The 18944-nt window shown below is 44.4% G+C and overlaps 1 protein-coding gene across 1 annotated transcript in view; it reads left to right on the top strand.

Annotated features, from left to right (window-relative positions):
- Positions 1-18944, top strand: part of PIEZO2 (piezo type mechanosensitive ion channel component 2) — a 680804-nt gene that overhangs the window by 630531 nt on the left and 31329 nt on the right. The window contains exons 34-40 of the mRNA XM_012558213.2: positions 2462-2863; positions 3421-3679; positions 6783-6965; positions 9206-9458; positions 10314-10446; positions 12096-12243; positions 12338-12552. Of these exons, the coding sequence (XP_012413667.1) occupies positions 2462-2863; positions 3421-3679; positions 6783-6965; positions 9206-9458; positions 10314-10446; positions 12096-12243; positions 12338-12552 (1593 nt within the window). The remainder of the gene's footprint in view (positions 1-2461; positions 2864-3420; positions 3680-6782; positions 6966-9205; positions 9459-10313; positions 10447-12095; positions 12244-12337; positions 12553-18944) is intronic.

The raw sequence follows: 18944 nt of genomic DNA, 5'->3' as shown, positions 1-18944 counted from the left end.
CTTTGTCTCCTCGTTCGACCACCTTCCCCGTGTCGGCGCAAGCCTGTGTTCTTTTCATGTCTCTGTTTTATTTTTTTCTTTTAAGAATTTGCATGCCTAACAAAAGCATAACTACCACTCTTTCTGAGACTTATATGAGTTCTCAGGAAAGTATTATATTAAACTAACCGCTTCCTAGTTTTTGTCTGTTAGGGATTTTTCAAAATCCTCATTACTAACATTGTCCTCCATGTTTTAAGTATTTCACACTTTCCATTTTCAGAAAGATAATCATGTTCTCTCCATAATTGAGAGCTTATGTAGGCCACCCTTAAAGGGGGAGATCTGTCAGGAAAAGTAGGTAACTTTTTCTCCTGCTGTTCTCAAAAGATATATGCAGTAGAAAAAAATCAGAAAATCTGCCATATGCATTCAGCTTTAGTTGATACGGAAAAAACCTGTCCACATTTTAAATGCATAACTAACACAAAAGCCAGAATGTATTTTATCATTGACTTTTGAAAAGAATATTACTGTGCAGTACAATATATCATCTTTTAGAACAAAGCTTGTTCTTTTAAAAAAAAATCATTTCTAAACAATAAGAATTATTGTTCATTCCTAAATAATCATTCAGAAATAAAGTTGTGTGCAAACAACACATAAACTCAGTTTTGAGTCCCCTTAGAGCTTGGAAGCACCAGCGCCATTCAGCTTCCCCTGATACCACAACAGCCCAATCCAAAACCAGCTCCATTCCGAGTTCCTACAGTGGTGGAGCAGATGGTGCCACCTCCCTGGGCTGGCAGCCACCTGTCTGAATCCAGCGCTGCAGTGCACGGGGGACTGGCATTGGTGGGAACGCCCTGCCGTTTGAGATGCCCTCCGCAGGCGTGTGATCTGCTGTGTGCCAGCTGAGCCCTGAAGGCACCCTCAGCCACTCAGGGCTGGATATGCTCACACTTGGTTACAGTCATACTGGAAGTTAAACATGGTGTGGGGTTGGCTCCAGGTCCGAGAAGTCCCTGGGTTGGTGGGTCAATTTCACAGTCCTCTTAGCAGGCTATGTCTAACGGAGGTAAGTCTCAGCAAAACCCCACATTGGCCTGCCATTCCCAGAGCCTTCTGTGTGCTGTGCATGCTCAGGGCCAAAGCCCTGGGAGATTGAACGCCTGAGTAAATCAGGTTCCTCAGTCACAGGATTCTGAGAAGGCCTCTGCCACAGGCTCATTCATTCATTCATTGGCACATCTACACTGGTGTCTGTGACAAGAAAAATGGGTACGACTGAGCACTGGAGAACCTCAGAGTTTATGAACCCTAGGTGATCATATATGCCATTCAGGTAACAACAGTATGTCTCTAAGAGTCTAAGAGACTCCAGGCCAGATTCCAAGTCTCCACACCATCTCTGACCCTCTCTCTCTTGGGGACTGGACTCAAGGCATGCCACGAGCTTCACTGGTGTGGCCGCCCTAGTTTCAGGTCTAACCTCTCCTGCAGGACCCAACAGGCCAAGTCAAGGGAGAGAAAAGTACAAGAAGGAGACAGAGGGTACAGGGGAAAAGAGCAGAACACGAAGTAAGAGTAGAGAAGCTTAAGGAAAATGAACATAGAGGGGAATCAGTTGAAGTAGTTGGGAGGAGAGAGAACAGGTGTACACTCGGTGGGGAAAGCGGGTAAGGGACAAGCAGTTAAAAGGGAGAAGGGCCAAGGGGAGAGTCACCCTGGGGAAAAGAAAAAATGGTGGGCTTTTCCATGTGTAAGCTCAGGAAACTCAGTGGGAAACGGTGGGGAGCTGGAGAGATGGTGGCGGCTCAGTTGAATGTAGTCATCACAATAAGCAGAAGGAAAAGGATGGAAAAGCAGGGAGGAAAAACAACTGCTAAAGGAGTGTGGCATTTTAAATAAAGCAAACATGATTTAGTTTAGCCAAAGTTGTATCATTCCTCTGTGCCAATCATCCCCTGTAGGTCTGGGTGGGTCTGTTGCGTAGGGCAGAGTAGAATACATATTGGTCAAAGCCTACATCACAAAACTGGCCAGACTTATCACGTCCATATGAGCTGTTAAAATAGATATTTTAAAATACATATGTAGCTATGCTGTAATAAGTATATCTTGATCTGGAAATAAACACTTGAACTCATAGCTGTGAATCTTGATACTATATTTAAAAAAAAACCTGTGCATATAGTGGGTTTGGCTCTTTGTGAACCATGTGACTTGCTGTGGGTTTAAGCTCTATCAACGTTTTCTTCTGAGAGATGGCTGTTTGCATTTTCTGCAGAGAAGTGGGTGGTGAATATACTGAAGGAGCAAAGCAGATGGAATGCAGAAAACAAATGGGGGATTGAGTTTTGTCCCATGCCTCTGTGTTTTGATTGGGGAGTTCTGCTAAGGTCTCTTCAGAGCTTGAAAGTAATGCAGAGTGTTCTTGAGGTTGAGACAAGGATTCTGTGCCCCCCCCCTCTCCTGACAGTGAGCCCACGCAGTGCACCATGCTGTACTCCCGCCAGGGGACCACAGAGACCATTGAGGAGGTGGAGGCTGAGCAAGAAGAGGAGGTGGTGGGCTCGGTGCCTGAGCTCGAGGATGCAGATGATGAGTATGAGGCCGAGGACGAGGGGGGCGCCGAGGAGGTCACCCTCACCCCTGATGCCGAGTTGCCACAGTACTCCACCATGGAGGGGGACGTGGAGGCCCCACCGTCCTACAGCAAGGCCGTCAGCTTTGAGCGCCTCTCCTTCGGCTCGCAGGAGGACTCCACGGGCAAGAACCTCATGGTGGTTAGCCCGGACGACAGCCGCACAGACAGAATGGAGTCAAGCATCTTACCTCCCTTGACGCATGAGCTGACAGCCAGTGAGCTGCTTCTGAACAAGTAAGAGCCCAGTAAGCAGAAAAGACAGTTGCCATTGAGCTGACTCCAATGCATGTCGTCCCCATGTGTGTCAGAGTAGAACTGCACTCCATAGGGTTTTCAGTGGCTGATTTTTCAGAAGTAGATCTTCACATCTTTCTTCCAAGGTGCCTCTGCGTGGGCTGGAACCTCCAACCTTTTGGTTAGCAGCTGAATGCATTAACCATTTGCATCAGCCGGTAAGCAGAGCAACACTATACAGAAATAATCACTTAAAGGTGGACTGAATTTTGTATAAGAAAAAATTCATGTGAAAAAAGCTTAACTAGACATTTAGAGCAAACAGGTACAAGCTTCAGTACTTCTGTGACTGCATGATAGAGCTAGTAACTCATGCTGAGGCATCTTCCCCTAATAAAGTCTGATATTAGGTCTGGAGCCATAGGTTGTCTCCAGGAGAAACACAGAGGGCATAGGACATGCAGGGGTGGGTGCAGCAGAAAGGATCACGCAAAATGAAAAGAAGTAAGTTGGAGAAATTATAGACAACTGTATTATCATGTGGTTTATTTTTACAGGATGTTTCATGATGATGAACTGGAAGAGTCAGAAAAGTTCTATGTTGCCCAGCCACGATTCTTGTTGCTCTTCTATGCCATGTACAACACTCTTGTGGCCCGCTCAGAAATGGTGTGCTATTTTGTAATCATCCTCAACCACATGGTCTCTGCGTCCATGATCACCCTCGTGCTCCCCATTCTGATCTTCCTTTGGGCCATGCTGTCTGTCCCGAGGCCTAGCAAGCGGTTCTGGATGATGGCCATTGTCTACACAGAGGTATGGGTTGATGGAGCCCCCGCCCATCACTCGGGAAGCCCACAGCTTTGTCCCTGAGTGCTTCTGCTTCAGTGGCCTTCCCGGACTCCTGGGAAGGAACAACTAGTTGGATGAATATTCTTAGAAACACAAGTGATCATAACTAACAGTTACTCAGTTCTGGCAATTTCATCTATCTTTTCACATTTAATCCTGCACAAAATAGGTGCTAATGTCATTCCCATTTAACATAAGGAAAGAGCTTAAATAATTGAGATTAAATAATTGCCTCACAAATGCTCAACTGGGGAGTGGTGAAGTAGGCTTTTGAACCCTAGTTGACAGACCTGTAATATTAACCACTAAGATAATAACACTCAGTCAGACTCAAGCATAGTGCCTGGCACCGGTGGGAGTTCAGGGAACGTACACGGGATTAAACCAAACCAAACCCACTGCCATCAAGTCAATTCTGACTTACAGCGACCCTATAGGACAGAGTGGAACTGCCCCACAGGGTTTCCAAGGAGCTGCTGGTGGAGTTGAACTGCCAACCTTTTGGTTAGCAGCCGAACACTTAACCCCTGCTCCACCAGGGCTCCTCGGATAAAACAGTACAGGTATGAGACAGTAAAGCACTTTGAATATAGTTTGATGTAACACATGTATTTTCCATTTAAAACCTATAAGGCAATTTCCACTCATCAAATTATATATGAGCTCCCATTTAAAATCTGAATCACTGAAGGGGAGAGTTGCCAGCCCTTTTCATCCCACGTGAGGGAGCAAGTGGCACTGTGCCAAATGATACAGACCTGCCTGCTCTCCTGCCTAACTAAAGAGGGAGAAGATCACACGGTCCCATGAAAACTACAGCACTGGAAATAAACACCAGGCTCAGTAGACTTTGCATTGTGGGGTACTTTGCATTCACAGGTTTGTGAAACAAAGCTAATTTTCTTACCTGACATGTGAGGAAGTGTTTACATTTATAATGGCAGTGTAATAGGTTCTTAAAGGATTACTCATGAGAGATGTACAGTTAGAGCCTAGAAATTTTGTAGTTTTATATTCAACAGTAAATTATAATTAAATATAAATTATAATTCAACAGTAAAGATACGTATTAAATCAGCTCAAAAATATTCAGTTTAAAGTACCCATACCATGTATCTTGTTTCTGTAAGGAAAAGCAGAAGTGTAAAGCCAACTATGGATCGTTTGCTGTGACTGGCTTGCCCATCACAGTCTTGCCAAAATAATCTTTCTTCAACATCACTTTCATTATGTCACTTACTGCCCCTGAACGTAAAATGACTCCTATTTGGGAGTGCTACTACTCTAACAGCTCTGTGTGACTGAGTTTGTCAGATCCCCTTTCTTATCTAGGGCAGGAGTAAGAGGAGGTACTGTGAAAGTGGAAAAGAGTGAAAGAGCTGCTTTCACCTTAAAAATAAAATATTCCTGGTTAAGTTAACTTTGGGTTCTCTACCTTCTCTGTCACACTGAGGAGTGAATTAAATGATGTGAATTCTCTCTGCATTTGGACTCTGTGCCCAACATCAAGAACTATGGTGGGCATGAGAATGCAAAGATCTCAAAAAAGAAAAGAAAAAAAAAAGAGTTGTTCTGTTTTTTCCATGCTTCACAGACTCACATGGATGAGCATGATGGAAAGAAATACTCACCCTACAGTGGGGCAGAGACCTGCACGAGAGGTGTGCAAGCTAGTGAGATGCGTGCTGTACCTCCTTCAGCCTGGGGAGGGAGGATAGGTTATCATGATGACTTCCCAGGGAACAGTCTGAAGGGACCAGGGCACAAAAAGCAACGGGAGCTCCAGTCACTGGGCATAGTCTTTGCCAAGAATCAAGACAGCAGGTATAAGAGAGCCTGGCGTATGCCATGAGTTGCAGGTGGTTTGTTGTGGTAGGTGGTGGGTAGAGAGTCCCATAGGGAACTGGGAAATGCTGGCAAGGATTAGGCCAAACACTTTATACTATGGGTGAAGTGTTTGACCAGGGCCATGACCTGACTAGGTTTGTGTTATATGAAGTTCATATACAGAATAGATTAGAAGGCCATGAGAGTGGAGGCCTGGAGACAGTTAGGAAACAACTCTGATTGTCCGAGTAAGAGCTAAAACTAATAGGGTCTGAGGTGAAGCAACGGTGATTGTGTTGAAGATGAGTAGGTGGATGACAGGAATTTCCGTCACTGAATAGGACTAGTTGGGGTGTGAGGGAGGAGGGGAGAGCCAAGAGTGATGTCCAGGTTCCTGTGAATGCCGTTCACCAAGATGAGGAGCACAGGAGAAAGAGCAAGAGATGAGGAAATAGAGGCATCAATTATTGCCTGTTCTTTGAAGAAACTTGACTATGAAAAGAAAAGAGAAAGAGGATAAGAGCTAAAAGGAGAATCTAGGTCAAGAGAGGAAGTTTTCAAACATATTTTTATTGGTGGATTGCATATATTGCAATTAACTCCTTGTGATGTAGACATTAAGGATGTGCTTGAAGGAAACCCACAGATTTCCCCATTGCCTTGGATCTCGGCATCCCCTTCTCTACAGTACTCATGCCTGGAACTCACGGCAGCACAGTGGGCAACTTTTGCTTCATTTACTGTTATTTGTTTTTGAGAACTTCCAATGAGCAATAACATGGTGAGAAAAAAGAGATAGGAGGAAACTGAAAATTACATACATGAAAACTCTGGTGTTTCCTCATAAAGATTACAAATCAAAGCAGCACATAAAATAAATACGTAAACATGTATATTTCTGTGCAAGTTTGTCCAAATTACCATATTTTCATTGATGAATAATTATGTAAATATCTAACTAAATCAGTGTAAATTAGTCAGCTCTTCCAAAACAGTGGAAATGAACCGTCTTGTAAAGCAGTGGTGTGCGTAACCGCTGGTGGGAATATGATGCTGCTCGTGTTACAGAGCAGACCGTCTGTTGGGAGGATGAGGAGACCACTCCACAACTGTGTGTGCAGTCCCACCTTCAAAGCTGTGAAATGGACATTGTTTTCTTATTTTTTTTTTATCTTCCTGTTTCTAATATATAAATACTCCTAAAAGAGGTGATCATTTTATTTCTACTGTTTGCATTTAGGTGGCAATTGTGGTCAAATATTTCTTCCAGTTTGGGTTCTTTCCCTGGAATAAGAACTTGGAACTGTACAAAGATAAGCCTTACCACCCACCAAATATCATAGGAGTGGAGAAGAAGGAAGGCTATGTCCTTTATGACCTTATTCAGCTCCTGGCTCTGTTCTTCCATCGATCAATCCTGAAGGTACTACATGTTAACGGTTGACCGACGTGTTTATATTAAGAGCGGCCCTGTTGACGTTGCTGGAGAACCTGAGCGTTAGGATTGGTTGTGGAACCTTCTGTTCTTTTTTTCTTTTGTTTAAACAGAAAATTGTACTCATTTAAGTGGACACTTTTGCCAACACTGTGGTGCCCGATAACAGAATTTGTAATGAACCGAGGAGAAGATATCCCCATGGTTTTATCCTGGGATAAACATGCCATAGTTAATCCACATTTGTGGAGAATTGCCTGAGTGGTGTGCAGTATCTTAATGCCTAATACATTGAATTCTACCCCTAGTTTAAGCCAAACACCAGAGAGCTACCATCTGGGGGAGGATCGTCTAGCCTCTCATCTCCATCCCAACCTGTGCCTACCTTCTTCCAGTAGAATTGCTTGTGTTGGGTAGTTTCTTGTCGTGAAACCATAAGCTTTAATGAGAGACCACATACTGAATGGTCATAGGAAGCCCAGGGCTGTGCTCTCTGTGAGTGTACTTTTGAGGAGCCATTCATTATACTGCACTATAAAGACCTTTAAGGAGCCCTGGTTGTGCAGTAGTTAAAGTGCTCGACTGCCAGCAGAAAGGTCAATGGCTCAAAACCACCAGCAGTTCGGCAGGAGAAAGACGTGGCAGTCTGCTTCCAGAAAGATTTACAGCCTCAGAAACCCTATGGGGTCACTATGAATCGGCATTGACTCGACAGCAGTGATTTTTTTTATAAAGACCTTTATTGGGGAAAAGTCTTCTCATGCCCAGTAACTATTGTCCTTCTTCTGAGCACCTGTATGATTTTTTTCCTCACACATGATGAATTATAAGCTAAGTCTTTAAATATACCACTGAACTCTAAAAAATAGAAATTATTGCATAGCATACATTCATGTATTACCATGCTTATTGGCACAACTTTACTTTCTCTTATTTCAGATTGTCTCCTTTTATAAAATATTTTAGATTCATTTTGGCTGATAATATGAAAAATACTTTTAAGAATAACAAATTTTTGTAAGAACAGAAAACTACCCTATAGCTTTTGAAAAATTAAACCTTTTTGAAATACTGCAACGGAAACCAAACAACTAAAACTGTGTAGAAATTTCAAAAGTGGTTTAAACTCTCCTCTTTAGTATGAATTGCTGTAAATCTGATCATTAACTGGAAGAATTAATAAACTTAAATAAATACACCACTGAGAAAGTGGTGGAAGAATCTAGATAAGTTAAAATGTTAGAAAAATAGAAAACTTGTTAAATGATTTGAAACAAATCAGTATAGACTGAAAAATCCCGTTATGAAAAGCTGAGATGTTTGTTACGTTTATAAGAAGGATACATTTATTTAACATATTAAAGGAAGTAATATATTTATAAATATTTAGGACTGGTCTGTAAGTTAGGTGACTTTGTCTTTTGGTGAATTGATCATTGTTCTGAGCTGGCTTTTGACCAGCTGATTTGTGACAAATTGGCCTGGAGCTCTTAGCCTCTGAAGTCGGAGCCAGAGGGAGGAGTGCCGGCCTGGGAGCCTAGGAAACAGTGAGCCCCCGGAGGCCTCCACACAGAGTAACAGGAAAGCCATCTGGAGGGCGGCTTCAGCCCAGGGAGCATCTCGCTCCAGCAGGGTCCCTGATTTCCAGCCACGCCTCCTCCTCACTTGTCCAGCAACCAGGCCCAGTTTCCTTGCAACAGAAAGCAGGCCCTGCAGAATGCGCTTGGTCTTGGTAGCACTTGTGGGCCAACATTTTTTTTGTTGAGTGTTTGACGCTTTGTTTCTGATTCTGCAGTGGGCAATTCAAGGATTCCCATCTTTCTATGCAGGCTGGGGTGGGGGGAAGCATCGTCACTCACGTAAAGGTACTTGGTGAGCATGGGGTGGTGGGGCTAAGTTCACCAACTAATGCTTCAGACTGATGCTTCCAGTGCTGGTCTCCAAGACAGCACATGGACAGATGTGTTGTAGAAAGCACTGTTGCTCCAGAAACAAGTCAAATGAGTTTCCTTTCATTTCAGCTCTATCGGCCAAACATTATGGGTCTCCACGTCAATTAATTAGCCAAGTTCTTGGTACCTACACAGAGCCGCTGTGTTCGACTAGCCCACTGTAAAGCTCTAGAATCTTAGAAAGATTGATTTTCCAGTCTTGAGGGACAGTGTGTCTGATGAGCTATTGCAAGTTGGGCGCTACGGCCTGAGTTGTCCCTTTCTGTGCTTTCTCAGTGTCACGGCTTGTGGGATGAAGATGACATCACTGAGGGTGGCACCCACAAGGATGAGTCAGAAGACGAGCTCTCACTCACTCGTGGCAGAAGGGACTCCTCTGACTCCCTGAAGTCCATCAACCTGGCAGCCTCAGTGGAGTCAGTGCACGTACACTTCCCAGAGCAGCAGACGGCCATCCGAAGGGAGAGCTCCAGCGGCAGCTCTGAGGCATCCCAGACATCCAACTTTTCCTCCAACAGGTCCAAAAGAGGTATCTGTTATAGCGTACCCCTAAGAGGGAGTGCCTCCCCGAACTGCCTTTGTTTCTGGTGCCAGCGGGTTGGGGCAGGCAGCTGGTTGGGGATGCTGTCAGGAGACATATCCCGTGGTGTGAGGGAAATGGCTTAGGAATCAGGCAGACCCGAGGACCAGTCCGGCATGGCTGTGCGAGCCGGGCGGTGGCCCCATTGATCACAATACCTGATTCCACTCCGGGCCAGGGTTTCAGCCAGCTGTGGAAAACGGACAGCACCCCACCTTGTACCAAGGGCACGAGAGCTTTGAGATCACACCCAGAGATCCTGCTACGTGTGCGCAGAGTGCTGCAGATGGCAGTGCGTTTTGAAAATATATTTAAATTAGTCAGTGGCAACTTTCAGCTAAAATACCTAGTTATTTCCTAAGCTGGTTGTTAATTTTGTAGTAAGTAATGAGTATGACCTAAAGGTCGGCATGCACTACAAGCAGCCTCTGTTTAGGGAATTGGGCTTTCTCACTTGTGGTCCTGATGTCTGAAGCGTTCAAACACACGAGTGGTGTGTGATGGGCCTCAGAACCCTGTTCAAGGCAGACACTGCCAGGTCATGCCGTGTTCACTCTGCAGTGAGAGGAACGAGAACGTGGGGAAAGGCCAGGGCACAGGACAACCAGGGCAGCCCACATGTCTACTTGCCCGTGAAAGCAGAGTCCAAATGGCTCAGTGTCACTCCTAAGGGCACCTGTGTGTTGACAGCCTCCTAACACAGTCTCACACACTGCATATGCCATGTGGCTCCAGGTGCGCTTGTCATGTTTATGCTAATGCACCTGTTCCTCATGATACATCTTGGTTTCTGTCTGTTTCTAGGCAGCACAAGTACCCGAAACAGCAGTCAAAAAGGAAGCAGTGTTGTCAACATTAAGCAAAAAAGCAAAAGGGAACTCTATATGGAAAAGCTTCGGGAACATTTAATCAAAGCAAAGGCATTTACCATAAAAAAGTGAGTAAATGAAAATATTTGGGTTGTGTGTTTTATTTGAGGGCAGGAGAACTTGTAGCAATTATTTCATATAAGCCAGAGGTCAAGCGCAAAGTGACTTCCCATATCATAAATTTCATGTCATCCTCTTAAAGAAGGATAAAATGGCCCCTTATTGTATTGTTTTTAAAATAATCATTCAGGAAGTGTGGTTAATTTTTATATCTGTTGCATTGGTAAAAACACTTTTTCTATGTAAACAGAATAGAGAAGTAACTTGAAGGGCTGGCAGCTTGTATTACCAGGCATTATCATGGCGAAGTCCAACCAAAAGATCAGTTGCCGTCTCGTCAAGTCTGACACGTGGCAACCCCAGAGGAGGGGGCTAACACTTGTGTGTTAGAGTAGAACTGGCTCCATGGGGTTTTCAATGGCCAGATTTTCAGAACTGACCACCAAGCCTTTCTTCAGAGGAGCCTCTGGCTGAACTGGAACCTCCAAACTTATGGTCAGCATCTAAGCGTGTTAATGGTTTGCATTGCCTGGGGACTCTGTAAAAAGGCCAGTACCCAGGAGAGTGCCCCAACCCCTTCCAACTATCAGGCGTACAGAGAGGCAGCAGCCATGATCTGGAATGGAAAAGGGGGCAGGCCTGGGAGCCGAGCCGTGAGTGGGCCAGATGCCGCCACATGAGGGAGGCCCAGAAGATGGTCCTGAGACCAGGTGTGCTGTCACTCCCCAGCAGAGCCGTGAATTGCAGGCAGAACTGAGAGCACGGAGGAGAGAGAGCAGAGGTGGGCTGGCAGACTGGGGAAGGAAGGCACGGTGCTGAAGGAGAGCAAGGTGCAGGCACGGGACCGGAAAGGGAGGAGGGACCTAATTCCAAGCCGAGTCTGGCCCTCTGAGTCCAGGCATCTTCTCAGTTACTTCTCACCTGGCCCTGTGAGTCAGGTGTTATCCTTGCCCATTTTACAGAAGAGGAAACTGAAACACAGAGCTCAGTAGCTTGCTCAAGGCTCACAGGTAGTAATTGAATACCATTACAAACCCATACACTGAGTTTACAAGGTGTTATGCTTCAAGAAGATAAGAGGTTTGGTGACACCATTGCCAGAAACAGCCTTAGTGACTGTCTTGGCATGAGGACAGTGGTGGTTCAGTGGTAGAATTCCTGCTTTCCATGCAGGAGACCCAGGTTTGATTCCCGGTCAGTGTACCTCATGCATAGTCACCACCCATCTGTCAGTGGAGGCTTGTGTGTTGCTATAATGTTGAACAGGTTTCAGCAGAGCTTCCAGACTAAGATGGACTGGGAAGAAAGGCCTGACAATCTACTTCCAAGAATCAGCCAATGAAAACCCTGTGGATCACAGTAGTCTGATCCACAGCCATTCATGGGATGGCACAGGACTGGGCAGCATTTTGTTCCTGCTTTGCGTGGGGTAGCCATGGGTTGGGGGCCGACCCAATGGTAGCTAACAGCAACAACTACCTGGGCAGCAAACTTGTGCACACTTTCTGCTAGAGCGGGAGCCAACACAGTGGGGGCCACGCTGGGGTACTGGGGGGATGGAGGAATGCGGGGCTGCTCCCTACACCCACTGACCGCAGCAGCTAGTCCTTCTCCTACCCTGTCCTTCTGACGCAGCGGGTGGGTCTCTGTTTTGCAGGACTCTGCAAATATACGTGCCTATCAGACAGTTCTTTTATGACCTCATCCACCCAGACTACAGTGCTGTGACCGATGTATACGTGCTCATGTTCCTGGCGGACACTGTCGACTTCATCATCATTGTCTTTGGCTTCTGGGCCTTTGGGGTAGGTTGGGGCAACGCCACCACGCATCCGTGTACTAGGAGAGAGGTCCCTTCTGTGTGATGGCACTTGGGCCTGATGTGTTTCCTCTTTCCAGAAACACTCGGCCGCAGCAGATATCACCTCTTCACTCTCAGAGGACCAGGTCCCAGGGCCATTCCTTGTGATGGTCCTCATTCAGTTTGGAACCATGGTGGTGGACCGGGCTCTCTACCTCAGGAAGACTGTGTTGGGAAAGGTCATTTTCCAGGTCATCCTTGTGTTTGGAATCCACTTCTGGATGTTCTTCATTTTACCTGGTGTGACTGAGAGGTAAGGAGCTGGAGACATGGCCCCACTTTAATGTAAATACATTCCACAAGGTTATCACCATATATTCATTTGCACAACCAAATTACAGATACTGGCAAAGTCGTGGTAGAGCCACACCATGGGTGGGAAGGGTCAAATATTTTAATCAGAATTCAATCCAATGTTAATCCAAAGTGTGAATCGACTCCTCAGAATAGTTTAATTGGGTCTTAATCTGCATTAATGGAAGTAGAGTTTTTGTAGGAGAGAGGTGACCACCTTAAGGATCAGAGCTCACCTGGGGTCCTCTGGGCGACATCTGCCTCTGCACCTTCTTGACACAGAGATGAAGTGGAGCGTGGTCAGGAGAATATGGAACCACGTCCTGTGAGAGCTATGTGGAAACCCAGGCTGTTTAACTAACTGGTAGAAGAGAACAGAGGGATGGTGGGTGTGGATGACAATAGTACCTGCCTAGAGGGTAGTCATGAGGATTAAATATAACAGTGTTTGAAGATTACCTTGCAAGGGGCTTGGCACACGGTGTCTGCCACTGCTGTTGGCATTGCTAAGGGTCAAAATGGGGAGTGGGAGGAACAGATGGTTAAGAACAGAGCAGCCTGAAGCACAGTAGGGCAGGGGCTGGGGGATCCTTGAAGGTGGCTACTGTCTGTCCCTGTGTTGCCCTGAACTTCAGCCCCCGGCAGATTTGACCTTTCTTCAGCTCCCATGTGTGCCATGTGCTCCCACAGCTCAGTCAGTCCTGCTCTCCTGCTGTGTCACGCTCCCTCCTCCTCTTCTCTCCCACCCTACCTCACCAGGAGCCCAGGTGGCTCAGTGGTTAAGAGCTCGGCTGCTGACTAAAAGGTCCACAGTTCAAATCCACCAGCTTCTCCTTGGAAACCCTATGGGGCAGTTCTACTCTGTCCTATAGGGTCACTATGAGTTGGGATCGACTCGACGGCAACTGGTTTGGTTTGGTTCTCTAGACATCAGTGCAGATGCCACTTCTTCTAGGTAGTCTTCCCACAATATCACCCCAAAACCGTATCTGCAACCAAGTTAGTGCTTAACGCAGGAACAAATGAATGAGTCAGTCAGCAAAAGAAAAACAAAGCACATCACTATTAATGGGGAATTTGGGCCTGTTAGGGCATGAAGTTACAGCGTTCCCAGAAGGGGAGCAGGGGAGTGTCCAGACAGTGTACTAAGAATGGTATCTTTAATTAAATACACCTGAATATGTACACATGAGTTGGTGGTACCTCTCACAGTAACGGGTGTGGAGAGCCATGGACCCGAGGCCACTGTTGTTTGGGATCATTTTGGAAGCCCTCCCTAGGAATTGCTCTTTCTGTCTGTTATATGTTGTTTTAGACATCTTCAGGCATCATTGCAAAGTCTTCATGTTTAAACAGTAAATTCGGTCTTTATGTCATACCTCAGGGTCACAGGGTCACTTGTCACCAAGTCTCATGAGTAGCATGGTCAGCCAAGCTGGAGATGTGACTATCAAGTAATGAAAAATGGATTTTACTTAGGTAACTCACAAACCAACTCCCAATGTAACTTCTAAAGAGGAAACCCAAATTGCTGTAACCATGACTGCAGCAAGGTGGCTGCTGTGCCTTGGATGCTGAGGCTCTGACCTTCAATTTAGTATAAGAAGTATTGTTTTATAACAATAAAGGGTGACATTGCAAATATTTTAAAAAGGAAAAATAGAATTAGGATCATTTTCCTGAATTTAAAGTTGTCAAAAACAAACAACTCTGAACACCACTAACAGATTGCTATGCAGGTTTAATAGACAGTTTGCAATTGGGCAACACGTCATCACCAAGTGAATCAATGCTCCGATTAATTAGGATTTTTAAAGTGCTATATATACAAATTTATCAGGAACTTTGAACAAAAATTTTAGTCTCATGGATAAGAGAATTGTCTCTGTTTTCATAAAGCAAAACTTATTTTATTTCACAAGTGGAACTAAATATTGATTGTTACACCAAAGACACTTAGTTTTCTAGCGCTGCTGTAACAGAAATACCACAAGTGGATGGATTTAACAAACAGAAGTTTATTTTCTCACAGTTTAGGGTGCTAGGAGTCTGAATTCAGGGGGCCGGCTCTAGGGGTAGGCTTACTGTCTCTGTCAGCTCTGGGGGAAGATCCTTGTCTAATCAGCTTCTGTTTCCTGGATCCTTGGAGATCTCCATGGGTCTTGGCATCAGTCTTCCTCCATCTCTGCTTCTAGCTTGTATTTAATAGCTTTTATGTCTCAAAAGAGATTAACTCAAGATACACCCTATACTAATCCTGTCTCATTAACATAAAAAGAACAACCTATTCCCAAATGGGATTATAACCACAGGCAGAGAGGTTAGGATTTATAACGTATATTTTGGGGGGGGTCACAATTCAATCCATAACATTCTACCCTTTGGCCCCCCAAATTCATTTCCTTGCCACATGCAAAACACATTCACCCCATCTCATCATCTCAAAAACCTTCAATCAACTCCGAGTCCAAAATCTCATCTTCTGAATCATCTCAATCAAATATGGGTGAGACTTTAGGCGTATTACATCCGGGGGCAAAATTCCTCCTCATCTGTGAGCCTGTGAAATCTAGAATACAAGTTGTCTGCTTCCAGAGTACATGGTAGAACAGGCACAAGGTAGACATTTATATTACAAATGGGAGAAGTTGGAGGGGAAGAAGGGATAACAGGCACCAAGCGATTCCAAAACCCAGCAGAACAATTTACATTAGCTCTCAAGGCTTGAAAATAATGCTCTGTTCTCGAGATCATCTAGGCTCTGGCCTTGCCCTCCAGACTGTGGGTGTTGGCCACACTCTTTGGATTCTGGGTAGAAGCCCCTGGCCCTGAGCTTCACCTCTACATTCCAGACCATCTGGGATGGCAACTCTGCTCCCTCAGGTTTAGGTGGCCCCATTCTCCTAGTTCATCTGAGTGGTGACCCCACCCCCTGTGCCCAGGCAGGCCCCATTTTTCTGCCCTTGGGCATGGCAGCCCCATCCCCCAGCACACCTTCACAGCAGCCCCACACTCTGGAATCGAGTTGACGAAGATCCAACTCTTTGAAACCGAGAAGGCCCTGCTTCCTGATCTCCTTCCAACAGTTCTGTTAATCTCCAAGCTGCTCCAGGATGGTTCTTTTATTTTCTTAGAGGACAACAGATGTAGTTCCTTTGGCCTGTTTCCTGCCTGTAGAATTCTAAGAGGTAGACAGTGTTCTTTCCTTTAAATCCTACTCTGTTCTCTTCAGTCTAAGCTGATGGTTTTCCACTGTGTTAGTTGGTTAGATCCATGAGTCACAGGCTTAATCTCTTTAACAAAAGATTGTATAGCCATGTCCTTGGTCAACATTCCAGGACACGTGTCCTTAGTTTGTACAATAGAATTTTCCAAATCTTTAAGTTCTGTTTTCATTTTGCAGAGTTCATTTTTAAGTCTGTCTCTTTCCTCTAACATTTTACTATAAGTGGCAAGGAGAAACCATGTAGCCCCTTTAAGATCTTGCTTAGAAATCTTATCAGCCAGATAGCCAAGTTCATCACTTACAAGTTCTACCTTCCACCAAACATTTGAACATAATTCAGACAAGTTCTTTACCAGTGCATAAAAAGCATCGCCCTTCCTCCATTGTCCAATCATATGTTCATCATTTTCTTTTAAAGCCTCACCGAAGCACATTTAACGTCCACATTTCTAACAACATTCTGTTGCTGGCACCATATGTATTCTCTAAGGTGATAGAGACTTTATCTACAGCTCTCCTAGCTTCTGTCTGAGCCTTCACCAGAATTGCCTTTGATGTCCATAATTCTACCAACAGTCTCTTCAAGGCAATCTTAGGCTTTTATTATTAAACACCTTAAAACTCTTCTAGCCTCTACCCATTACTCAATTCCAAAACTGCTTCCACATTTTAGGTATCTGTTAGAGTAGCACCCCACTCTGCAGTTAAAATTCTGTCTTTGTTATCTAGTGCTGATATAACAGAAATACTACAAGTGGATGGCTTTAACAAACAGAAATTTATTTTCTTGTAGTTTAGGAAGCTAGAAGTCTGGATTTAGGGTGCCAGCTCTAAGAGAAGGCTTTCTGTCTGTGTCCGCTCTAAGAGAAGGTCCTTGTCTCTTTAGCTTCTGTTTCCTGGATCCTTGGAGATCTCCATGTGGCTTGGCACCAGTCTTCCCCCATCTCTGTTTCTATCTTGCCTTTAATCTCGTTTATACCTTGAAAGAGATTAACTCAAGATACACCCCACACTAATCCTATCTCATTAACCTAACAAAGACAATCCATTCCCAAATGGGATTATAACCGCAAGAATAGATGTTAGGATTTACAACAACACGTATTTTTGGCGGACACAATTCAGTCCATAACAGACACCTACTAACCCGGTAATTCTCCTATGTCACATAGTATATTAGCTCAGATTATAAAATAGAATGCAGATTAAGGCAAGCTGTTTGTAAAATATTACAATTTTTGTGAGACCATTATGAATCTTATGTTAGTCTTTAAAGTAGAACAAATATGATTTTCTCTACAATTATTTAGTTATAACTCTTCCCCAAATAAAAGAAATGAAATCCACCATCCAAGATAGCTCTGAAATTTCTCTGATATTTAAAAGCGTCAGATAAGCATTCTCCACCAGCCCTCATGTTGTTGTTGCTGTTAGCTGCCATCAAGTCAGCCCCTAACTCATGGCGACCCCGTGCACAACAGAATGAAACACTGCCCAGTCCCGCACCATCCCCATGATTGGTTTCAGATCAGACCATCATGATCCATAAAGTTTTCACTGGCTGATTTTCAGAAGTACATCACCAAGCCTTTGTTCCTAGTCTGTCTTAGTCTAGAAACTCCACTGAAACCTGTTTAGCATCATAGCAATATGCAAGTCTCCAATGACAGACAGGTGGTGGCTGCACATGAAGCACCTTGGCCAATATTCGGAGAAGAGGCCTTAATAAACTTGCTAGACCTACTGTCTAATTTTGTAAATTAAGATAGTTGAATCCCATAAAGAAGAGTGATATTCACAAAGTCATTGAGCTAGTTATGGTGATACTAGATCCCAGTCCCAGGCCTCTTGACCTGTGAACGAGTGTGTCGTCTATTAAGTATTGCCCACTCCCATCCCCCAGTACAGGAAGTATAACATACTTCCAAGCAGATTTTTAAAAGTAAAGTGACCCTATATTTCATTGTGCAATGTTAAAGGTATTTGATTATTCCAACCTGAGAAGGGGACTCCAGAGCTCCAGAGCACGCTTCTCAGCTGTCAGGACATTGGAGCCCCCATCAGGGACCCATGTTTCCAGAAAGACGGCAGTGATAAAGCCAAGTAGAGTCACTCCAGCAGGCTCAAATAATCAAATAGTTTGGTTATTCCTGCTTGTATGCATTTCCTGTGGATGCCATGACAATTACCAAAAAAAACACAAATTTATTATCTTACAGTTCTATAGGTCAGAAGTCTGAAATCTCAGGTCTTACTGAGCTAAAAGCAAGATGTCAGCAGAGTGAGTTTCTTCTGGAGGTTCTGGAGGAGAATTTGTTTTCTTGTTTTTCCAGCTTCTTGAGGCTTCCCGCATTCCTTGGCATATGGCCCCCTCCTCCATCTTCAAAGCCAGCAATGGCGGGTTGAGTACTTTCCTTATCACATCCCTCTGAATGTCTTCCATTGTTACATCTCCCACAGATCACAGCCAGGAAAGACTCCTTATAAGGACTCTCATGATGATATTGGGCCTACCGGGATAATCCAGAATCATCTCCCTATCTCATGATTCTTATCTTAATGACATCTGCAAGATCCCTTTGGCCATGTAAAGTCACAGATTCCAGGGATTAGGACATGAACATCTTTGGGGGCTATTATTCTGCCTATCACACTTCTCTGTCAGGTGTTGAAACATAGCAGTAACACCTTCCAAACCAAATATAGCTGGACTGTTTGTTATACTAGAATGTGATGATTTAAAATGGGCCCTTCCGGCAGAAATCTTCCATGTACTTGTTCAGTCAGAGAAGACAAAGTAAAGTATTATAATGAAATGTGCAAAGACCTGGAGTTAGAAACCCAAAACAGAAGAACATGCTCGGCATTTCTCAAGCTGAAAGAACTGAAGAAAAAATTCAAGCCTTGAGTTGTAATTTTGAAGGATTCTATGGGCAAAATATTGAATGACCCAGGAAGCATCAGAAGAAGATGGAAGGAATACACAGAGTCACTGTACCAAAAAGAATTGACCGACATTCAGCCATTTCAGGAGATAGCATATGATCAAGAACTAATGGTACTGAAGGAAGAAGTCCAAGCTACACTAAAGGCATTGGTGAAAAATAAGGCTCCAGGAATTGACG

The sequence above is a fragment of the Trichechus manatus genome, unplaced genomic scaffold (assembly GCF_000243295.1).
Source record: "Trichechus manatus latirostris isolate Lorelei unplaced genomic scaffold, TriManLat1.0 scaffold00146, whole genome shotgun sequence".
Lineage (NCBI taxonomy): Eukaryota > Metazoa > Chordata > Mammalia > Sirenia > Trichechidae > Trichechus > Trichechus manatus.
This window is presented reverse-complemented; position numbering and strand designations above follow the sequence as displayed.